The following is a 20,707-nucleotide window of genomic DNA, read 5'->3' as shown; positions in this document are numbered from 1 at the left end:
GAGGATTTGTATACATGATTGAGCCTGAAGGAAGAAGGAGCATGTGGGCTTGGAGCATATGCACTTCCATGAGTCCATAAGTGTTGCACGTGTGAGTCAAAAAGCCAAGAAAGGCTATGTTGCGACACATCCCTTATTTCACTCCATACTACACACTTGTTCCACCTGATTGACATCTAATATTAGATTCACTATCATTAAATTCTCATTGGCATAATCTCCCAAATTTAGTAGATCATTGTGCAAAAAATATTCAAAGTTAGCCAAGTCAGCCTACCAAAAATTAACATTAAGCCAAATCAATTTCATTTCTCCATGAAACTTAGAATCAAAATTGTCAAAACTCAAAAAAAAAAAAAAACATTATGCAAAGATTTCGAGCCAACCATAATTTCATTTAGTATTATTAATTTTCAGTAAAAGTTTGTTTACAATACCAAAATTTAATTTAAAAAAATTCTGCCCTAATGAATTCTTTTTAAAAAATGCGTTCTATTAATGCATTATCATTGTAGACTTACCAAACGTAGCCTTAGAAAAACAATGGGTGGTTTTCATTAACTAACAGTCACAGCCCAGTGACGTTAGAGCGGCGAGGCGAGTGATGAGTGGTGAGTAGTACCGCAATCATTCAAATTCAAAATGAATGGCGTTTCCGTTAATAAAGAGGAAATCCAGTCCCAGTTTCAGATCCACCGGTTGTTAGATTGGCTAAAAGAAGGAAACTTTTGAAACCCTTCCCTTCCCTTCTACCTATCTATCTATCTATAAAATCATGTCATGTCACTCACAGAGCCCTCCTCTCCATCTCATTTCGAATTAGTCTAAACAGAACAGAACAAACAAACAAAAAAAAAAATCACTATCTCACAGTCTCACTCATTCACTCACAGTCACACACACACTTTACCCTCAAATCTCAATCTCACTCTCTCTCTCACCGACTCTTCGATCTTCGATTCCCACGCCGACCAAAAAACCATGTCTCTGAGACCGAACGCCAGGACCGAGGTGCGGCGGAACCGCTACAAGGTGGCGGTGGACGCCGAGGAAGGCCGCCGTCGCAGGGAGGACAACATGGTCGAGATCCGTAAGAACCGTCGTGAAGAGAGCTTGCAGAAGAAGCGTCGTGAAGGCCTTGTTGCTCCTCAAATGCCTTCGACTCCAACTTCTGAAAAGAAGGTAACTGATTCTCTCTCTCTCTCTCTCTCTCTCTCTCTGATCAATAATCCTCTGCGTTTCAATGTTTTATTGCTTTTAACTACGATTCAATCCCCAAAATTAAAAGCTTCTCAGTGCTTTAGGTTTTAATTCAATACTCACTGTGACCTAATCAACAATAGGTAAAAGTTATCGATTTTGTCCTTCTAGCTTTTCTGTAATTGTTCAGGGACTAAATTGTAACGTTTTAGATTCGAGAAACGAGAAAATCGAACTCGGAACAAATTATAGAGATGAAAGGTGTGGTTTGATGTAAATGAATGACGCCTTTGTTGATGTAAAATGCAGTTAGAAAGTCTACCTGCCATGGTTGGTGGCGTTTGTTCCGATGACATGAACTTGCAGCTTGAGGCAACCACTCAGTTCCGAAAGCTGCTTTCGATTGGTAAATTTTCAATGTCATGTTGAAATTTTGTTCGTTTTGTACTGGTGGTGATTAGTAGGTTAACTTGTCTTGCTATGAATGTTTTACCAGAGCGCAGTCCTCCGATTAATGAAGTTGTACAATCCGGTGTTGTTCCTCGCTTTGTTGAGTTCCTTGCGAGGGATGAGTTCCCGCAACTTCAGGTTCGATTTTTTAAATTATGTTATTCGGTTTGGTACTGAATTCACGTATGTTATTCGTGTCGTTTCATGTTTGTTGATTTTTTTCTTCTATGGTCTTGGGTGTATTGTTCAGTTTGAGGCAGCTTGGGCCCTAACAAATATTGCTTCTGGGACATCGGAAAACACCAGGGTTGTAATTGATCATGGAGCCATCCCGATATTTGTCAAACTTTTAGGCTCTCCAGCTGATGATGTTCGCGAACAGGTGTATATTTCTAATTGCTATTTTGTATAAGCTTTATTTTTTTGAGGATTTTCTGCTGTTGATTCCTTACAGCTAAATTATTTGTCAATTGGTTGCTAACAAACCCCTTTTGAGTTGTAGGCTGTTTGGGCATTAGGAAATGTTGCCGGTGACTCACCTAAATGCCGTGATCTTGTCCTTAGTCATGGGGCCTTATTGCCGTTGCTGGCACAGTTTAATGAACATGCAAAACTTTCTATGTTGAGAAATGCGACATGGACATTATCAAACTTCTGTAGGGGCAAGCCACCACCTCCATTTGAGCAGGTGGTACACATAAAGCTGAGCCATTGGTGTCTAATGCATCTTTTTCTCATTTTCATATTTTGTTCCAGACATGCTTTTAAATTTTTTAAATCTCAATGCACAGACAAAGCCTGCAATCCCAGCTCTTGAGCGTCTTATACAGTCAAATGATGAGGAAGTCCTCACTGATGCATGCTGGGCACTATCATATCTTTCAGATGGTACCAATGATAAAATCCAAGCTGTCATTGATGCGGGTGTTTGTCCCAGACTTGTTGAACTTCTACTGTGAGTAAAGGATTTCATTAGACTTTTGAATTAGTTTTTGGTTTTTTTGGAGTTACAATCCTGTTTATTTCGTATGATATCTTAATGCTCTCAAACTTTTCTTTGATTAGGCATCCATCTCCAACGGTCCTCATTCCTGCCCTTCGCACAGTTGGAAATATTGTCACAGGGGATGATATGCAAACTCAGGTATTCAATATGAAAAATATAATTTTCCACTAATCTTCGTTCTAGAAAGTTGATTTTGATTATACTATTTTCTTTCTTTATAGTTGGATGAGGTACAATGTTAGTTCATGATGAGATTAGTTAGTAACTAAATTAAACTGTATATCCTCACTTATGGGCTAATATACCATATCATGCTCTTGTAGCAATGCTTCCCTATTCTATTGATTATTATGTAGAAAAATTAAAATGTCTTACTTTTCTGTATAACTTAAATGACATTACATCAATAGGGTGTGTCGGATATTTTCAGGATGTGCTACATTGGCATATGCCATTTTTGTATTTATATTGAAAGGATGCATAAGTATTTGGAGTTTGGATCATATCCTATTGATGAAGGTTTACCCAAAGGTTTTATGCTGGTTTAGCATACAACCTCCGTCCTCTCTCTTGGCTTGTGACTGGCATTTTTAAGTTAAGAGTACAAATATGAGGGTCATTTTTGGAATTAGATTGATCTTAGCACCTTTTGCATACAAATGCTAGACATCAACAAAGTTTGAAATGGTTTTGTGAACAAATCATTGAATGTTGTTGTTTTTCAGTGTTCATCAATTTTTTTTTTTCCTTTTGGCTGTGAGTCTTGATGTGTTTGATTGAAGTGTAAAGTTTATGCAGAGCTTTCTGTGTTTCTTTCTAGTGAGAAATGTACTTATGTAGGCCCCCCCACCCCCCACAATATACTCTGCAATTGACTCTAAATGCTATGGCTTACTACTGGGAAAGGGCTCTTTCAGCTGCCCAATTATTACCGAGATCTTAAGGATGTTAACTAATGAAAGGACTATTATAATCCCATCATTTGCAGATGAGATGTTCTAATCAGAATTATTAACAATCCAAATAAATTCAGCAAAACCATATTCCAACTACAACAAAGGCTGAAACAAAAATAAGAATTTTTTGCACAGAATATTAGTTTAGAGTTTTCAATATTCTTGAATAACTTTCAAATTATACATGTAAATCCAATGTTCTAGGTTTTTTCAAATTTTTAAATATTTTTATGAATTTAATTTAATTTTGCTCACTTTTTGTGTTTATTACTTTTGAAGGCACTTGTTTGTGTTCATTCATCCCTGTTTGCTTGTTTAGAATTATGTCAGGATTTCAAAACACTTCTGATTGGCTGTCTTGTCTTTCTATTAAGTTGTTTAATAGTTATCATATTGACTTGTATACATAATGAGCTGGTTCAGATTGATCCTAACCAGCTGATCAGGAACTACCTGTAAATTAATAAATTAATTAATAGAATACTATATCAAAACCGGTGAGAAGATAAAATTTCAAATGGCATATTTGCGTGAAATCCCTGTGGGATGCTGGTCACTCAATGAATATGGCATGTTTGTTAGGTTTGAAATGCTGTACTTTGCCTTGAGGAGGTATTTAATGCTTCCCTTTTTTTCCCTCTTTCAGTGTATGATAAATCATCAAGCTCTTCCTTGCCTCCTGAACCTGTTGACACATAATCATAAGAAGAGCATCAAGAAGGAAGCTTGCTGGACCATTTCAAACATCACAGCTGGAAATGTAAATCAGATACAGGTGGGCAAGTAAATTCATCTTTGAAAATGCACACTAATCAGTGAGTTGTCATGATTGTCTTTGATATCCTTTTTGGCTCAATAAACATTTTCATCCATCGATTGGATAATATGATGCTTACTGAATATGGCTATGGAAGAAATCTGTCAATTGCCTGTTAAAGTGGTGATATTATTCTTGTTAATATGTTGTGAAGATGATATTTAAGGCCTGTATTTTGAAACTTGCAGGCTGTAATTGAGGCTGGTATCATTCCACCCCTTGTCCAACTACTTCAAATTGCAGAGTTTGAGATTAAGAAAGAAGCTGCTTGGGCAATTTCAAATGCTACTTCTGGTGGCACCCATGATCAAATCAAGTATTTTTTTTCCCCAGTAATGATTTTGGTTTTTCTTAAATAGTTCTGCCTAATCGTTGTCTTACATGTAAATGTTTGATTTGATTAATGTCTGGTAGGTACTTGGTAAGCCAGGGGTGTATTAAGCCATTGTGTGATCTCCTAATTTGTCCAGACCCAAGAATTGTCACAGTTTGCTTGGAAGGGCTTGAGAACATTCTAAAGGTTGGGGAAGCTGAGAAAAATATGGGCAAGACAGATGTAAACTTGAATGCCCAATTGATTGATGATGCTGAGGGGATAGATAAGATTGAAAATCTTCAGAGTCATGACAACAATGAGATATATGAAAAGGCAGTGAAGATTTTAGAGACATATTGGGTTGAGGATGATGATGAGCCATTGCCCCCAGGTGATGCTCCTCAATCTAGCTTCAATTTTGGAGGAAATGAAGTTCCTGTTCCTTCTGGTGGATTTAACTTCAGTTGAAGGTATGCACTCTTACCACTTCAACTATTATTTTGAGATGCATATTCAGTGAAAATGACTTGAGGTAATTGCTGTGCATAGGTCCTCATCTGAGGGTCACTGTGAGCTCTTTACCTGTAGTTTTGGTTCTAGTTTGTACATATATTCTAACCTATTATTTAACTTAGAATAAAGGATGCTTTTTTATTTTTATAATTTTATTTTAAACATAGTATATGCACCTTCAAAAAAAAATGGTAAGTTACAAATGCACCTAGTAGGTCTTACACTCATGCCCTTTCCCTCTACCCATTCTTATGGGGATAGGAAGTGCCATTTGAACTAAAGTTCATTGGTTAGATACTATAAGAATTAGGTGTAATTATTTCAAGACATCTAGGGTTCAAATTCCCCCTCTCCCGTAGTAACTAGCGAATTATAAATAAATTAAAAAAGAAAAAAGAATGTTAGGTGTAATTTGGACTGCCCAGTAAAACATAACAACTAGATACATCTTGTGGGATGGTTTAGGGATAGTTTTGCAGCTTTTGCTTATTGCAACTGGCCATTTAGACTGAGTTTCATGCTGGGACTTGTTTGTTTGGGCTGGTTCTACCAAATGGGTTTTAATATTGAATTTACGTTTTGAGTGAGATTTGTTATTTGTTGGAAGTTTATTAGTACCATATGTCATGACCTTTGTTGGTAATTGAATCTGCAGGACTTCCGGTTGGCAGTGGAATGAAGTTTGGAGTCTAGGTTTGTGACATTGAATATTTTTCAACTTCTGGTGGCTAGGATATCTACTTACCCTTTGGTCCTGTTATGTTCGCGAGTCTGGTGTAGTTGAAGAGATCGCAGAAGTATGTTTGCTCTCTTACAGTGGTCCAATAAAAGGGGGTGTGTGTGATACCATGAATTAGGTTAGATTGTGAAAATTGTGGAAGTACTAGCAATCGCCAGAGAAAACCACCCGAACAATGTAGCAACCCCTGCCTCCATTTTATTTCTTTTCCTTTGCTGGTTACTCTTCCATTTAATTTCTTTTCCTTTGCTGGTTACTAAAATGGAAGGGCAAGGCCTGTTTGGTTTTTCCGCTTTATAGCTCAGAGCGATATGAGAAAAAGATACTTTATGTTTTTTATTTATTTATTTTTATTTTCAAGTGAAGGTCCTGTTTTTATTTATCAAAAAGAAAAAGAAAGTGAAGGTCCTGTTTTGATGGTAATAGGGGATCTCAAGATTTTGTCATTTTAGTAAGAAAGGTTTCTGTTCTGGATACCATGTGTTTGGTGATGAAAGATTTTTTGTTGGTTGTATTAATGTCAAAAAAGTCAAGGATTAATGAAGTTTATGTCTGGTTATTTCTTTAGCGAAACTCTATTATTGGTTCCTAAAGTTTACTTGATGTGCATAATTGGTTTTTTAAGTTTCAACTGAGTGTTTTTAATCCCTCAAGTTTCAAAATTGAGTGCTATTAATCCTTTAACTGTCATTAATATTATTGTCTATGTCGCTAACGAAATAGTGATGTGGTATTTTTAAAATTAATGTGGTATTTATTTTTATTTAAAAAAAAATTAGACATACCATAAACCCATAAAAGAAAATATCTAACCCAGTTCAAGTGGACCAAATCAAACTAAAAGTCCCAATAAAATTAATGAGACCCTAATACTGTCGTCCTCCTCCACGCAATGCTGCCTTCCTCTATTGGCAATAGCATCTCCTGCCCCGAGCCTAAGTAACATCATCGTCCTCCACATCCATTCTGATTCATGGTTGAGCTCACACAGCAAAAGAACTAAGGGCAATTGGTCAAAAGGCTATAAATTTAATTGACCTTCAACAAGGGGATCTCTATGAATAAACCCTCCATCAACTACATCCAATACAATGAAAGTCTTCTCTACAAAATTCACCTCCAATTATAGTTGGTACCACAAGAAAGCAAAAGCACATATGTACATAGCAAGTACAATCAAAACGGAACAAACCCAACTGAATAATCTACAAAACCCATGTCCAGAACCTTAATCATCAATTGAAAAATGCAACAACAGATTGAGTTGCTGCACAAAAAAATCATATGTTGCACAACCAATATTAAAATCATGGTGCTCTAGAAATTTCCTCATCAACACTCATATCACCAAAAGAGTCCTTCCTATCATGTCCCAACTGCCTAGGGACAACACAAACTAGATGGGTTGGCCAAAGATGAGAGGGGAGGTGCAAAGCAATGGCTGTGCGAAGCTGCGAGCATGACCATGAATCAAAGTGGTTGTCAAGGATGACGGCGCTGCTGTCGCGTGGAGAAGGACGATGGTCTTGGGCTATTACTCTCTTATGTTAGTTTTAGATTGATAATTTTTGTTTGATTCGGGTATTAACCCACTTGAACTGGGTCAATTATTTGCTTTTATGAGTTTATGACATGTATAGTTTTTAAATAAAAATAAATAGTAAATACCACATCAATTAAAACAATGCCACATCATTATTCCGTTAGCCACATAAACAATAACACTAACGGAAGTTAACAAAGGATTAATAGTGTTTAGTTTTGAAACTTGAGGGACTAATAACACTCAATTGAAAGTTAAGGGACCAATTGTGCACGTCAAGTAAACTTCAAGGACCATCAGTGTAGTTTCGCCTATTTCTTCCCCCCCACCCCTATACGCGCAGGAATCTTGTGTTTTGTACACCTAACACTCCCAAGTGTTAGTGTGACATGCAGATTCTAGTAAATTGCCTGCTAGGGTCGTGAAGGGAGGGATGGTTGTGGGGTCTGTACTCGTACTTATTAGTTTGTGCCAATTACTATCTTGTGTACATATGCTTTGAATCTTAATCAAAATTTAAAGGGATGTTTTGTTTTGACATACTACAATGAAAACGATTGGAGGCCACAAACATATTAACAAAGAAAAAGTTTTCCCCGCGGCTTTTGGTTTTGCAGGGTGGGTAAAAAGCACTGTATTTGGTTTACATAACGGAATATACTGGTTTGGTTTAATTTTACACTAGCAGTCAGCAGGGAAAAAAATTCCCCCCTAAAAAGCACTGTATTTGGTTTAATTTTACATAGCAGTCGGCAGGGAAAAACAATTCTCCCCCCCTTTTTTTCCTTTTTCCTTTTTCTGTTTTCTTGGTTATGGCCGAACACTCATTACTTGACAATGCATGAATACTTCTAAGATAGATGAAGCAGCCAATGCCCTGCTCGGTAATTCTATAACGGCCAAGTGCACACTTCCCCATCCCCTCCATTGATTAGAAAGGGGGTGGGGCGCGGGGGGGAATAATAACTGCATGTGAGAACAAAACTGAAGATGAGGCCCTGTACACAAAACCTATGGCATTTTTACAGCAATGTACTTTCCTTTTAGCTTATGCTACAGGGTTTGCACCATTACCGTTCATCCTCCTTTTTCGGTTACTATGCGTTTGAGCCATCTCTGTCCAAGACATACCATTTTGCTATTAGGTTTTTTTTGGCTGAGTATAGTGTTCCAAAGAGAAGAAGAATATGGGAAAAAAAGAAGAAGTAAAAAACAAAGAGAAATGCTATGTCTATAATATTTTCACAACATTTTTATAATATATCCTAAATGGCAGATTGTTATGTATGGGTAAAAAGATATTGTAGACGTGGTATTTATGATTCAAATTAGAATCAATAATAACTTTTCACCTACGATTTGTTATAAAAATGTGATGGGCGTAACGCCTTTCAAAAAACAATAGCCACAAGTTTCGAGAGTATGAGAATCAACTGCACTGTAGCTTCCAAATGCACGGTGGTAGCACAAAATGCCGTTTAGTAATTAGGGTTAAGTTTCTCTGTGGACGTTTGTGCCGTTTGTGGTCCTAGTGATTTGGATGAAAAAAGTGTATCAATACGCATCAAAAACCATTACGAGGTAAATGTGGCGAGAATATTCTATAAACGTTACCACGTGGGTATTTCTGTAAAATTAGTACGATTTGAAATTCATGTGCCAGTACACGAAAGAGCTAGGAACCAGCACCTCTAATCCTATGGCTGCCAAACCCGTGAAGAAGATTGAAGGACTAGGACATTCGGCAAACAGAGATTGTTGGATTTGGACAAATGCATGTAGGACCATTGTCTCTGTCTCCTCTATGTATTTGCTATTCATGCAATAGTGTATTCAATAACAAGAACCAAACTGTTCAAACTTCTACATACAGGGTTCTTAAAGTTGAGTCCACAATTAGTCACAATCTTGGCTAAAATTTAAAGACTTTTTGGGAAGAAAGAGATGAAAAACCAACTAACTTCTTCCTGTGATGATGATGACGAGTATGAGTTATCTAGAATGGTTCATTGCTGGTGGCGTTCGGCTACCAAGTTTGATGAATGTGCTAAGCTCAAGTTTGACCTTCCCAACATTTCAAGTCTAACACCTAGGCTTAAAGTGCTAAGGGAGCTGGAAAGGTTGGCTTTGGTTGCACCTGATGGGCTTCATGAGCTTCGGCACAAGCTGCTCTCGTATCGCTCGGGTGATTTTTGGGTTCCTATAGGAGGGATCAGCAAGGAAGAGATGGATATCCCACCAACTATTACAATTCTCTTGGTGGGTTTCACTGGTTCTGGCAAAAGCTCACTTGTAAATCTTATGTACAGTGTTCTTGGACGCTCTGGACTCATACCCTTTGCTCAAACAGCACTAGGTAAGCTACGGTTATGTAGGCTCTCTAATTTTGGTCTATAATGTGCATTTTTGTGCCGAGTGCCAACAATATAGTAAAGCTATTTAAACTGTTAATTCAGAGTGATAAAAACTTCAAATAATTCTAGCATTGAAGTGATATTTTGTTGTCTATTTGTAGGTAGTTCTTCGGATTTCACTACTATGTTTTTGGAAGAGCACAATGTGTTGAGGTCCACACAAAGTGGGTTTTGCGTTTATGATTCAAGGGGCTTTGATTATGCTCAAATGGGTGAGAATCTTGAAGAAGTGTCCAATTGGATGACTGAGGGGGTTCATCATAATCAGCCATGTTTAAGACCGGGAGATGATGCATTGACAAAAGCTGATACCGAAATTCTTACCTTGAAATCATCTCCAAGATACGTGAAGAGGAAAGTGAATTGCGCAATGGTTGTGGCTAACATAGCAGAGATCTATAAAGCTTCAAAAGCTGGTGATTTTAAGCCACTGGAGGCTATTAGAGAGCTCTTCTGCTGTCCTGTTTTACGAAAATCCAGTAAGCCCTCTATAACTTAAGATCTGTTTATTTGAGTACTTTTTTTTTGTGTCTTAAGTATATATAATCAAGCAAGATTGTTGGTTAACTTTCTTGGGTCACATTTGATTGTTATGATCTTTAGAGGTCATGATAATTATTATGTTGAATTGCAGATGTAAGTTGCATGATAAGCAATATTCAAAGCTTTATTCAATGAGCACAAGAGCTCTTGTCTATAAAACGTAGTTATTGTCTCTTAAGTTTGCTTTCAATCTATCATATATTAGTTTGCATGACAGACGAGGGTCACACCAAAGACTAAAAGTTTAACAGTTTGTTATAATCAACCTTTTCTCAATCATGACTAAATTGTGTACATCCTAGTCTCCTACAGGAAGAGGATTGTGACATTAACTAATTAATCCCACCTAGAAAATCTACGCTGCAAAGGTCATACTGATTCTGTTTTAGGATCTGTTCTTGTAAAAGGTATACTAAGTCATCTGTGTAACAATTTAATGAGTGAATATCATGTAATTTAATTTTTAGCCCAACAACCTCATGTGATAGTTGGTCCCACCAACCTCCCACATACTATTCATTTATTAGATTTGATTGTTAGGACTTGTGGTATAGCCGTTGTAACTTATAAGAGATACTTATTACTTTAGTCAGTAAGTCATGGTAAGTTTGGCATGTCTCCTATTGTAGTGAATACAAGATGATATATTTCATGTTGGATCAATTGTGGCTGCAGATGAGGACCCTTTCTTGATCTTGACACATGGTGACTTGTTATCAACGGAGGAAAGGATCGAAGGTCGACTGAAAATATGTGAATGGCTAGGCGTATCAGAGACTACTGGGGTGTATGACATTGTGTGCCTCACAGAGTATGGATATCTTGCAGAAGATTCAGACCCCGTCACAGCCTATGCCTTAACTGAAGCTGTTTATAGAGGTTTGCTCATATCAGATAGGGGCCACTTTCCAAAGAAAAACCTTTGGGATTGGGCAGCGCTCATATTGTCGTGGCTTATGTGCTTCTTTGCTGTTTTCTTCACTTTCCTTGCTGATATTTGCTCCAAACTTGGACAGAGGGATAGACTGAAACGGTGAAGGATGTTGCTCCATAGTGCTAGGAAGCTTTTGTTAGTCTTTAGTTTAGAGTAACAGTACACTAATGTGTCTTTTGCTATTTGTTGTGTGAGGACTAGGTCAGATTTGATATTGGCTAACTCGAATAAGTGTTCTGTAAATAAAATATTGAAACACTTTATGAATTCTAATTTATCTTCTGATTATGGGATGTACCCTTGACCCCATGAGTCAATGACTGTATTCATGTTGCTTCTAATAAATAAGACCAAGAGTATTTGCATCTGTTCCTGCCGCATTACACAAATAACTGATTTTTTTTGGTAATCAGGATAATATCATTAACTAAAAAACATCAACAACTGAGCATTTACGCTCATACACAACTCCATTAGCATCTAGGCTGAGCAAAAGGGCAACATCTCTAGGGGGGAATGGAAAATTACAAAATCATGGGAAAGTAGAGCTCCTCTTCTAGCAAGGACGTCGGCGCACTTATTGGCCTCTCTATAGCAGTGTAGAACTCTAGTTCTCTGGATCTTCTGCAGACCAGCCTTGCAGTCAGCCATAATAGTATCATTGCTATTAAAACTACCCTCATCCTTCTGCAATAACTCAACCACCAGCTTGGCATCAAGTTCAATTAAGACATTGGGCAAGTTTAACTCAACACACAAATTAATGCCATCCCGCAATGCCCATAGTTTCGCTGCCAGATTGGTGGTGTGCCCAATGGCTCTAGAATATCCACACACCCATTCCCCATGATGGTTACGGATTAAACCACCTCCACCTGCTTTGCCTGGGTTACCTAAGAGAAGAGCCATCTGAATTTAATTTGAACCAATGCTCCGGAGGAGGCAGCCACCAGACCTGAATAGTTGTCAGCGAGTGGCGGTGTCTTTCATTCACACGGAGAAAGGCGAACTCAGATGCTTTAGCAATTGTTTCAGCCATAACAGTCTTTTTGTTGTGCTGATTCCTGAAGAAAAAATTGTTACGTCTAAGCCACAGACACCACACACCAAAAGTAAAGAGAGTGCTCCAAGTGATGCCCACAGAGGAATGAAGATGAGAAGTACAGTTAATCCGCAGCCAAACCAATAAATTTGCGCCATAAAACAGATTGGACTGAATTGGAGGGGAAAAGAATTCCAGAAATCCCAAGCATGTCGACAATCTCTCAATGTATGAATAATGGATTCTACATCAGCATTACATAACGGGCAGCAAGGAGGTATGTTTAGGCCTCTCATATTTAGAACTTCTCTGGTTTGTATGCTTTGGTGAAAGCATTGCCAAAGAAAACATTTGATCTTGGATAGCGTAGAAATTTTCCAGATCCAATTTCCCATGAAATGATCACAATGGGGGTTGTAATGCGTTGTACATGGTAGCTTATAAGCTTCCTTAAGCTCGAACTCCCCATTTGGCGAAGAAGACCAGGAAATTTTGTCTACCCCAGTCGCTGACATGGGGATGGGAGTGGCTTTAATTTTCTGGCCTAAAGAGAGAGGAAGAACAAATGATAAGCACCCCAAATTCCAAAAATTGTTCTGAGTAATATCCCTCAGCAAAATAGTATCCTCATTCCTCTGAAAAGGGCCTGCAGTGAGGCTTCTAATAGGTCCATCGCTCAACCATTTGTCATGCCAGAGGGATAATAAACTATTCTTGCTCGGAATCCACTTAATGCCCTTCTTGAATATTGTTTCACCTTTACTAAGAGCCTTCCACATCGTTGAACAAGATTTGTTTTTGAATGCAAAAAGTCTAACTCTTCTAGTATATTTATGTGCAAGAACTTTAGCCCATGGTGAATCTTTCTCTTGATGAAATCGCTAGTTGAGTTTGACAAGTAAAGCCAAATTCTTTTCCTTGGCCGATTGAAGACCAAGACCGTCCTCCTTTTTTGGTTTGGTGATTTTCGACCAATTGACTAGATGGAGCTTCTTTTTGTTATCCATTGTACCCCAAATGAAGTTATGACACAATCTATCAATACCTTGGGTAATCTTTGATGGAAGGGCAACACATTGCATTAAGTAATTTGGGATAGTGGAAAGAGTAGCTTGTGTCAAAACAAGTCATCCAACAAAAGATAGAAGATGAGCTTTCCAACCCGCAAGTTTGCCTTGAACATGCTCAATCACCGCCCCAAAATCTTGCGGAGATAATGTGTGCTTTAAGGGAAAACCAAGATACTTACCCAATGATGGAGTGGAGTGGAACTCCAATATGTTGCAAAGCTCCTCTCTACAACTATGATCCAAATTAGGTGAGAAAAATACCTGAGGTTTCCCAACATTCACCTTTTGGCTAGAAATCTCACAAAACGTGTCTAGCACCTCTCTTACGGCCTGGCAATTTTTAACATCAGCTTTCACAAATAGAACAAGATCATCCCCGAAGAATAAATGAGAAAAAGGCAAATCACCCCAAGAGGCCGAAATTGGATCCCACAAATTATCTTCACATTTATTCGTTATGAGTACCCCAAGGATTTCCATGCACGGGATGAAAAGATAAGGGGAGAGGGGGTCTTCTTACCTAATACCCCTTGAAGGCTGAAAAGTATCCAGTGCCCCACCATTAAAAAGAATGGAGATGGATGAAGACAATACACAGCTCAGAATAAGGGAGATGAGGTGGCTAGGGAACTTAAACAAAGTAAGAGTGTCCTTAATAAAACTCCATTCAAAATGATCATAAGCTTTCTCCAAATCAATTTTAATAGCCATGATTCCTTCCCTACCCCTCTTGTTGGATATTGAGTGAATAAGCTCCTGAACAATGATGGCGTTATCAACACCCTTTCTCTTAGGCACAAACATTGTTTGAAGTGGTGAGACAAGGTATTCTAGGGCTGGTCGGAAGCAAGCCACAATAACTACTGACCCATAGGCCTATGCAACACAAATAACTGATGTTTCTCTGTGTTTGTGTGATTTAACTATCCAAATATATTTGCAAGGTTTAAGGCTGGTCAATTTTCAAATTTCATTTGGATCAGTAAACCTTTATGGAGGCTGCGTGAGATGCCTTGGGTCTGAAACAAAGACATACTAATTAATCTGGCTTTTATAACCTATTTACCTATTGCACCATAAAATTTCTCTGGATTTCACTTTTCCAAATTTTTTTTTTCTTGTTGTATCGGTATATGTTACATCGTTCATTTGTTCTTTCAAGAACATCCAAAAGGCATGACTTGCGTTTCTTTACTCATATATCATTGAATGGCTAAACTGCTTCTCGGTATTAAGTACAGCTGGGTTGATTTGACAATGGGCTCGTTCATTGTTGCCCCCACACCACGCTGCTCCTCTCTTGTTATATTGAAATTTTGAAATACATGGCTCTTGATTTCATTTATTTCAAAAACTCACCTGCCATGCATGCATGTATGCTTGGCAGTCGCGCTATTGTCAACAACTACTGAACAGGTTGAATGATATGAATATCTATCTCTCTATTAATATCTAAAAGCTGAGGCATAATACTTCTGGTTGTTAAGCTCCAGTTGAGTTACATTAGTATAGCATTTTGATTATCTTTGGTCCAATTCGGCCCATTCAGTTTATTTCGGTTTACTTTGGTCCATTCGGTCTATACGGTCCATTTCGGTCTAGTTTGTCTCATTCGGTTCATCTCGGAACAATCAAGTCTACTTTGGTCCATTTCGGTCTAATTCAGTCCATCTTAGTCTACTTTAGTCTTTTCCTTTTTAGAAAAATACTTCAATCTAATTCAATTATATTCGGTCTACTTTGATCCATTCGGTCCATCAAAAACACACCAGAAGGTGCAAACTACTTGAGTTATAATGTTCTTGGCACATGGTAAGTAGTTATTTTAGGAATATCAAATATCAAATAACTTTAACTAACGAGATGAAAGAGTTTATAAAAGACTACCATGACAGAGAGGTTCTTTAGCCTAGCATGTTGAGCAAGTCTGATCTATCAAAATATTTCATAAAGGTAGGCCATAGGTGAAAAGCATGCTTTCTAAACTTGATATCAAGATGTGCGTTTATTGTTCAAGCACTTCAATAATCTTTTTTTTTTTTTGGTGAAAAAAGCACTTCAATAATCATTGTCTGGATTATATGCCTTTTATCTATTCCGTTGCATACATCATGTAAATTGCTTTTAGCATTAAGATTCTCCATCACTGCTCTTGGAACAACTTATATAAGCATTGCATTAGTTTTTGCCTTATCCAAATTTTTAGTTATAAACAACACAATTTGGATGTATGTGGCAATATACCCTACCTTGTGTGGTTCTTATAATCACATTCGGGATCACAGTTTCATTTGACACTGAAACTATTTGTTACAAGGCATGCTTATCTGTACTGAAACTTGCATTAATATCATATTTTGTACATATTTTGCAAATGTGTATAAATATTGTACACATTTTGTGTGTCTATAATGTAAGTTTACATTGTTAGTGTAATGTAAACCGAGAGTTTTTCTATTAGAATAAAAAAATAGTTCTAAACAATATATGATGAAAAAGCAAACAAAAATGTTTATGTTGTGTTTCAACCACAAATGATGAAAAAAACTCTCTTTTTCCCTCTTAGGAGAACGGAGGTAAATGATGGAATTGCTTATAAACTTAAGCAAATAAACCAATTTAGGTACAGTACCTTAGATTCTCTTTTTAAGATTTTACCATGTATCTACTTAACTAAAAAAGATACTTCCATGTTATCAAAAAAAAAAAAAATACTTCCATCTTATAAGAAAGAATCTACATGGTAAAATTTTAAGAGGGAAATCTAAGTAATAGCACCTAAGTACTGTATTTAAGTCTTACTCATAGACCAAACCATAAATCATTTGGGAATTATTTTGTGGAGGCAGATCAACAAGAGTACCCTCTATTCCTCATTGTTGTTTTTAATAGTTTTGTTCTGTCTGGGGTCTTTGGACCACACTACAGGAAAGAAGTGACTGAATGGGTTCCACTCTGGCTTTTCTTTATTGTGTCTGGTCCTTAAGACAAAACACAAATAAAGAATTGGTTATCTCTATGCGCATATGGACCAGAATATATGGCCGGACTTTGTCTGTTCTTGCATCTTTTATGCCCTTGCACTTGTTTTTTTCTTCCAAATGATTATATTTCGTGTTAACTGCTTACCCAATTTTGTTGTTTGAATTCTAAATTCTAAAAACATTTAATTACAAAGTACCAAATTCTCATTATTCTAGCTCCTTTCGGTATCTCTCTTCCATTATCATCATCCACATACAGAATTTAGTAGTGGTGTAGTTTTTCTTGTTTCAGTTTCTTTCACACTATACTTGGTCTTTTGCCCTCACTTTCTAACTTTTTGCATTTAATATTGCTAGCATGTAGAGAGTGCGAAACAGTGCGTTGCATAGGCAAAATTAAAATTTTAAGCATTTTCTTAATGAATACTTTGTCTCCAATGCAAGAAGCAAAATCAGTGATGCTTAGCTTTAATTAGCCTTTGAGAAAGGCTAGTAGGAAAGTAATACAGTTAGTTACAGGGCATTACTAATACCTTATGTTTCTCTCTTAGTTATGGGTTAAATTTGTTGCAAACAAACTGTTTTAAACACGCTCTTAAAAGTAATTGAAATTAATTTCAATTGTTTTTGAGACGTGGGTAAAACTGTGTAAAAATACTGGTATTTGTTAGTTATTAAAGATTTTCTTTGGGTGAAACAATATTGTACTTCTGCGGTTGATCTGACATTTGTTGGCTAAGTCCTTAATGAGACCAAATCTATTTTATTTAAGTTATGGGTCCGTTTGGATTGAGCTTATTTTTGCTGAAACTGAAAACTGAAACTGAAAACACTGTAGTAAAATAATTTTTAAATGTGTGAATAGTGTTGTGGGACCCATTTTTAATGAAAAAGTTGCTAAAAAGTGATATTTGTGGGTCCATAAACAGTGCACGAATGCACTGTTTACTGTGCAAAAGTCAACAAATGCGGGCTGAACCAAAAAAAAAAAAAAAAAAAAACCGCAGAACAAAAACGCAGACGCCAGGAAACTTTAAATGAGGCTTTTCCTGCGAAGGTGTTGGATGTTGGTAACCAGCATTTGGTTCCTGTACTGTTCTAGAATAGGAAATTTGGGTTAATTTTGTACTGTGCAATATATCTTTCTATTAAGGAGCAAACAGATATACGAGGATTAAAAAAAGAAATGCTCTTCCCGTTGAAAGTATCAAAAGCACCGTATGGATCGCCAAGATGAACAAATTACAAAAAAATAAATAAAACTAGTAATTCTTTGAAACTGATTCTTGAATTCTATTTTAAATAACACCTCCTCCTACTTATAACTCCCCATAAAATACTTCACAACTTATTATCCGAAAATAAAGACTAATAAAGTAAAATCTTCAAACAATATATATATTTTTTAATAATTTGATAATGGAGAGAATTTGAATCTTACATCTTTCTGTTAAAAACATCAACAAATGTAGTTGAGTTACAAAACTTTTGTCTTATGCCTATAGTAACTGTCACTTATAATGTCAATTCTTTTTGTGGTCCAACCATGTCAAACTATTTATTAATATTAAATTGAAAGTGTAGCTACAATTCTAACTATAGCTTGTCTTTCATTATAGAGCATCTGTCTAACAAGATCAATTAATTTTGAAAAGTTGATCAGTAAGTAGTTTATGTTGTTGGTTTCAATTAACTTAATTAATAAAATAAAAATATAGCTTATATTAAAGATCAATTAATAGCCCTTGACCGCTCTTGGACAAGACCTTATTTTGATGAAGAATAAGTAATATTAACACGTCACTAGTGGAAAATGGTGACTTGACCCCAAGATAAAGATACTCCGCAAAACGAAGTCTTGTTGGCCCAAGGCTCCAAACACTAGGCCACCAATAGCATTGGTAATAACCTCTATCTTACTATCATATCCTCAATTAATATGAAATTCCGACATGTTTGAATAATTTAAATGGCTGAGATTTCTCGTGCGTTTAGATTTAACAAAACATACAAAAAGTACCCGTGTATGGTGCAAAGACAAATGATTCCAATGTTTGGGGAGTTTATAAGTGGTGTTTTCGTCATTTTAGAACATATTAGAGCTAGGGTTTTTGTGTTCTTTGTTTTGCGGCTTTGCTTTGTTTATAATTGGAACTTTGTGTTGGCCTTTTCCATTATGTTATTTCTCGCAGCTTCTCTTCCCCTGTTTCGCTCTGTTCGTCTTTTTTTTTTTTTTGCCTAAGCCACATTTCACAATAGTCAAATTCTTCTGACTTTCTCATTCTCCATCCCAATTCGTCTATTTTCTCATTAAGATACTCACTCTCTACCTATGCCTTTAACAAGCATCACCTAAAGGATTTGTTAAACTTACTACACCAACCATTTTTCTCGCTAGCTAGACAACCAACCAAACTTGGCCATTATTACTGGGTTTTGTTCAGCTTCTTAATTGGAATAGGTGGTAGTGATCAATCATGGAATCAAAGACAAAAGTGAGTATATGATCTCTTGCTCTATAAGGGTTTGAGTTCGTTTCTTGTTTAAATGTACACTATTCTATCTTATTTTTCTGACTTGATTACATAACCTTATTCCTTTGAAACAGAGTTCAGAGTCAAAGGACATGAATAGCACACTGTTAGGTGGGGTTGAAGAGCTCAAGAAAAGCTGTACAGATTGTCATACAACAAGAACACCTCTATGGAGGGGTGGTCCAGCTGGGCCAAGGGTAAATGATTAGTCTTATTCATATTGTGCCCTTATTATTTATTTATTTATTTTATAATTTGATAGTTACATCAACAGATAAAATGCAAGTTGAGCTACAAAGCTTGGCTCTCTCTACGTTTTTAATATAACAAACTATTAGATTCTTTTCTCATATAATATACAATGTTTGCAGTCTCTTTGCAATGCATGTGGGATCAGATACAGAAAGAAGAGGAGGGCGCTTCTGAGTTTAGACAAAGGAGAAACAGAGAAGTGCAAGAAGAATAGCATTAATAGAAGCAATAAAGGCAAGGTGGGAGTCAGATTGAAGCTGGGATTGATGGCTTTAGGAAGAGAAATGGGCTTGCATAGATCATTGGGGAAGGAGAAGCAGATTATGAGGAAACTAAAAGAAGAAGAACAAGCCGCCATGCTGTTGATGGCTCTATCTTGTGGCTGTGTCTACAACTAGACCAATGAAAAGAAAGAGAATCGGAATTTTATTTTTCCCTTCCTTTCTTTGTTTGGGTGGAAGGAAATTAAAGTCTCCATGGTCTTTTTTACTTTTTAGCTTTCTCTTTGACCTTTGGACCCAATCTTGTTACTGCTAAATGGTTCCATTTTTGAGTCTTCATGAAGAATTGGAAGTGGATGTAAAGGAAAAGCATTTGGGATTTGACACGAAGAGATGGTGCTCACAAAGATTGAATTACTTTTTCAGTTTTTTTTATTATTTTATTTTATTTTTTATGTAGACCTTTGCTTTTTAGCACGAGGGGACAATGCATTGTTTGTGCTGCCAAATAAGTAAATAACAAGCTGTTGGTCAATTGACCTCGCTAAATTTGTTCACAAGTTGGATTATTTTTCTAGCTCAGATTTATTCGAAATTTTGAAATATTCATAAGACCGAGGAATAAAATATTAGTAAGAAATTTGTGTATTTGTGTTGAGACTTAAAAAGAGTACCAAAATTCGGTTCTAGAATCTAGAGTCAAAAGCTGAGACAAATTTGATATACGAAATCATCATTACTCATGAGGAGCAAACCCGAGTGCAATGCCCTACTAATTTAGTCCATTTCATTAATGAGAAATGCTAACAAGTGCCCGCATTAGTTAATAATTTATTTTAAAAAAAATTTTAAAGGAAATAAAAAAAAGTAATTAATATTTGGATAAATTTTTTCATTTCTCATAAAAGTGATATCAAAATTTTTCTAAAATGGATTATTAATGAATGTCTTAAAACACTAGTTAGCATGGAAAATTATTGTGTACTTCTGGAGTACCATAAATACGTACTCCCTCCTCTCACATGAATGATGGGTTCCACTAATTAAATTCATGATAGGATTCACCATTCATGTGAGAAGAAAAAATACGCATTTATGATACTCCGAGAGTACCTAATAATTTTCCCGTTAGCATAACCCTTCATTAATTGTTCATAACTTTATTTTTTTATT

At 36.5% G+C, this 20,707-nt stretch overlaps 3 protein-coding genes across 3 annotated transcripts; all 3 read left to right on the top strand.

The window, feature by feature from the left end:
• The first annotated feature begins 723 nt into the window (after positions 1 to 723).
• On the top strand, positions 724 to 6,564 carry LOC126710621 (importin subunit alpha-2-like). Its single transcript, XM_050411183.1, has 11 exons — positions 724 to 1,182; positions 1,510 to 1,606; positions 1,697 to 1,788; positions 1,901 to 2,032; positions 2,153 to 2,338; positions 2,442 to 2,605; positions 2,716 to 2,794; positions 4,259 to 4,387; positions 4,618 to 4,745; positions 4,844 to 5,215; positions 5,914 to 6,564. The coding sequence occupies exons 1-10, from the start codon at positions 982 to 984 to the stop codon at positions 5,211 to 5,213; spliced, it is 1,578 nt and encodes a 525-aa protein (XP_050267140.1). The 5' UTR covers positions 724 to 981; the 3' UTR covers positions 5,214 to 5,215; positions 5,914 to 6,564.
• Positions 6,565 to 9,309: 2,745 nt separating this feature from the next.
• Positions 9,310 to 11,748, top strand: LOC126709819 (uncharacterized). The gene is made up of 3 exons (XM_050410163.1): positions 9,310 to 9,896; positions 10,056 to 10,433; positions 11,173 to 11,748. The coding sequence occupies exons 1-3, from the start codon at positions 9,485 to 9,487 to the stop codon at positions 11,532 to 11,534; spliced, it is 1,152 nt and encodes a 383-aa protein (XP_050266120.1). The 5' UTR covers positions 9,310 to 9,484; the 3' UTR covers positions 11,535 to 11,748.
• Positions 11,749 to 18,630: 6,882 nt separating this feature from the next.
• LOC126709962 (GATA transcription factor 15-like) lies at positions 18,631 to 20,094 on the top strand. Its single transcript, XM_050410345.1, has 3 exons — positions 18,631 to 19,022; positions 19,136 to 19,258; positions 19,433 to 20,094. Exons 1-3 carry the CDS (start codon positions 19,005 to 19,007, stop codon positions 19,709 to 19,711), a joined length of 420 nt encoding a protein of 139 aa, XP_050266302.1. The 5' UTR covers positions 18,631 to 19,004; the 3' UTR covers positions 19,712 to 20,094.
• The last annotated feature ends 613 nt before the right edge of the window (positions 20,095 to 20,707 follow it).

The sequence above is a fragment of the Quercus robur genome, chromosome 12 (assembly GCF_932294415.1).
Source record: "Quercus robur chromosome 12, dhQueRobu3.1, whole genome shotgun sequence".
NCBI lineage: Eukaryota > Viridiplantae > Streptophyta > Magnoliopsida > Fagales > Fagaceae > Quercus > Quercus robur.
The sequence above is the reverse complement of the archived record's forward strand: the minus strand, read 5'-3'. Positions and strand labels throughout refer to the sequence as shown.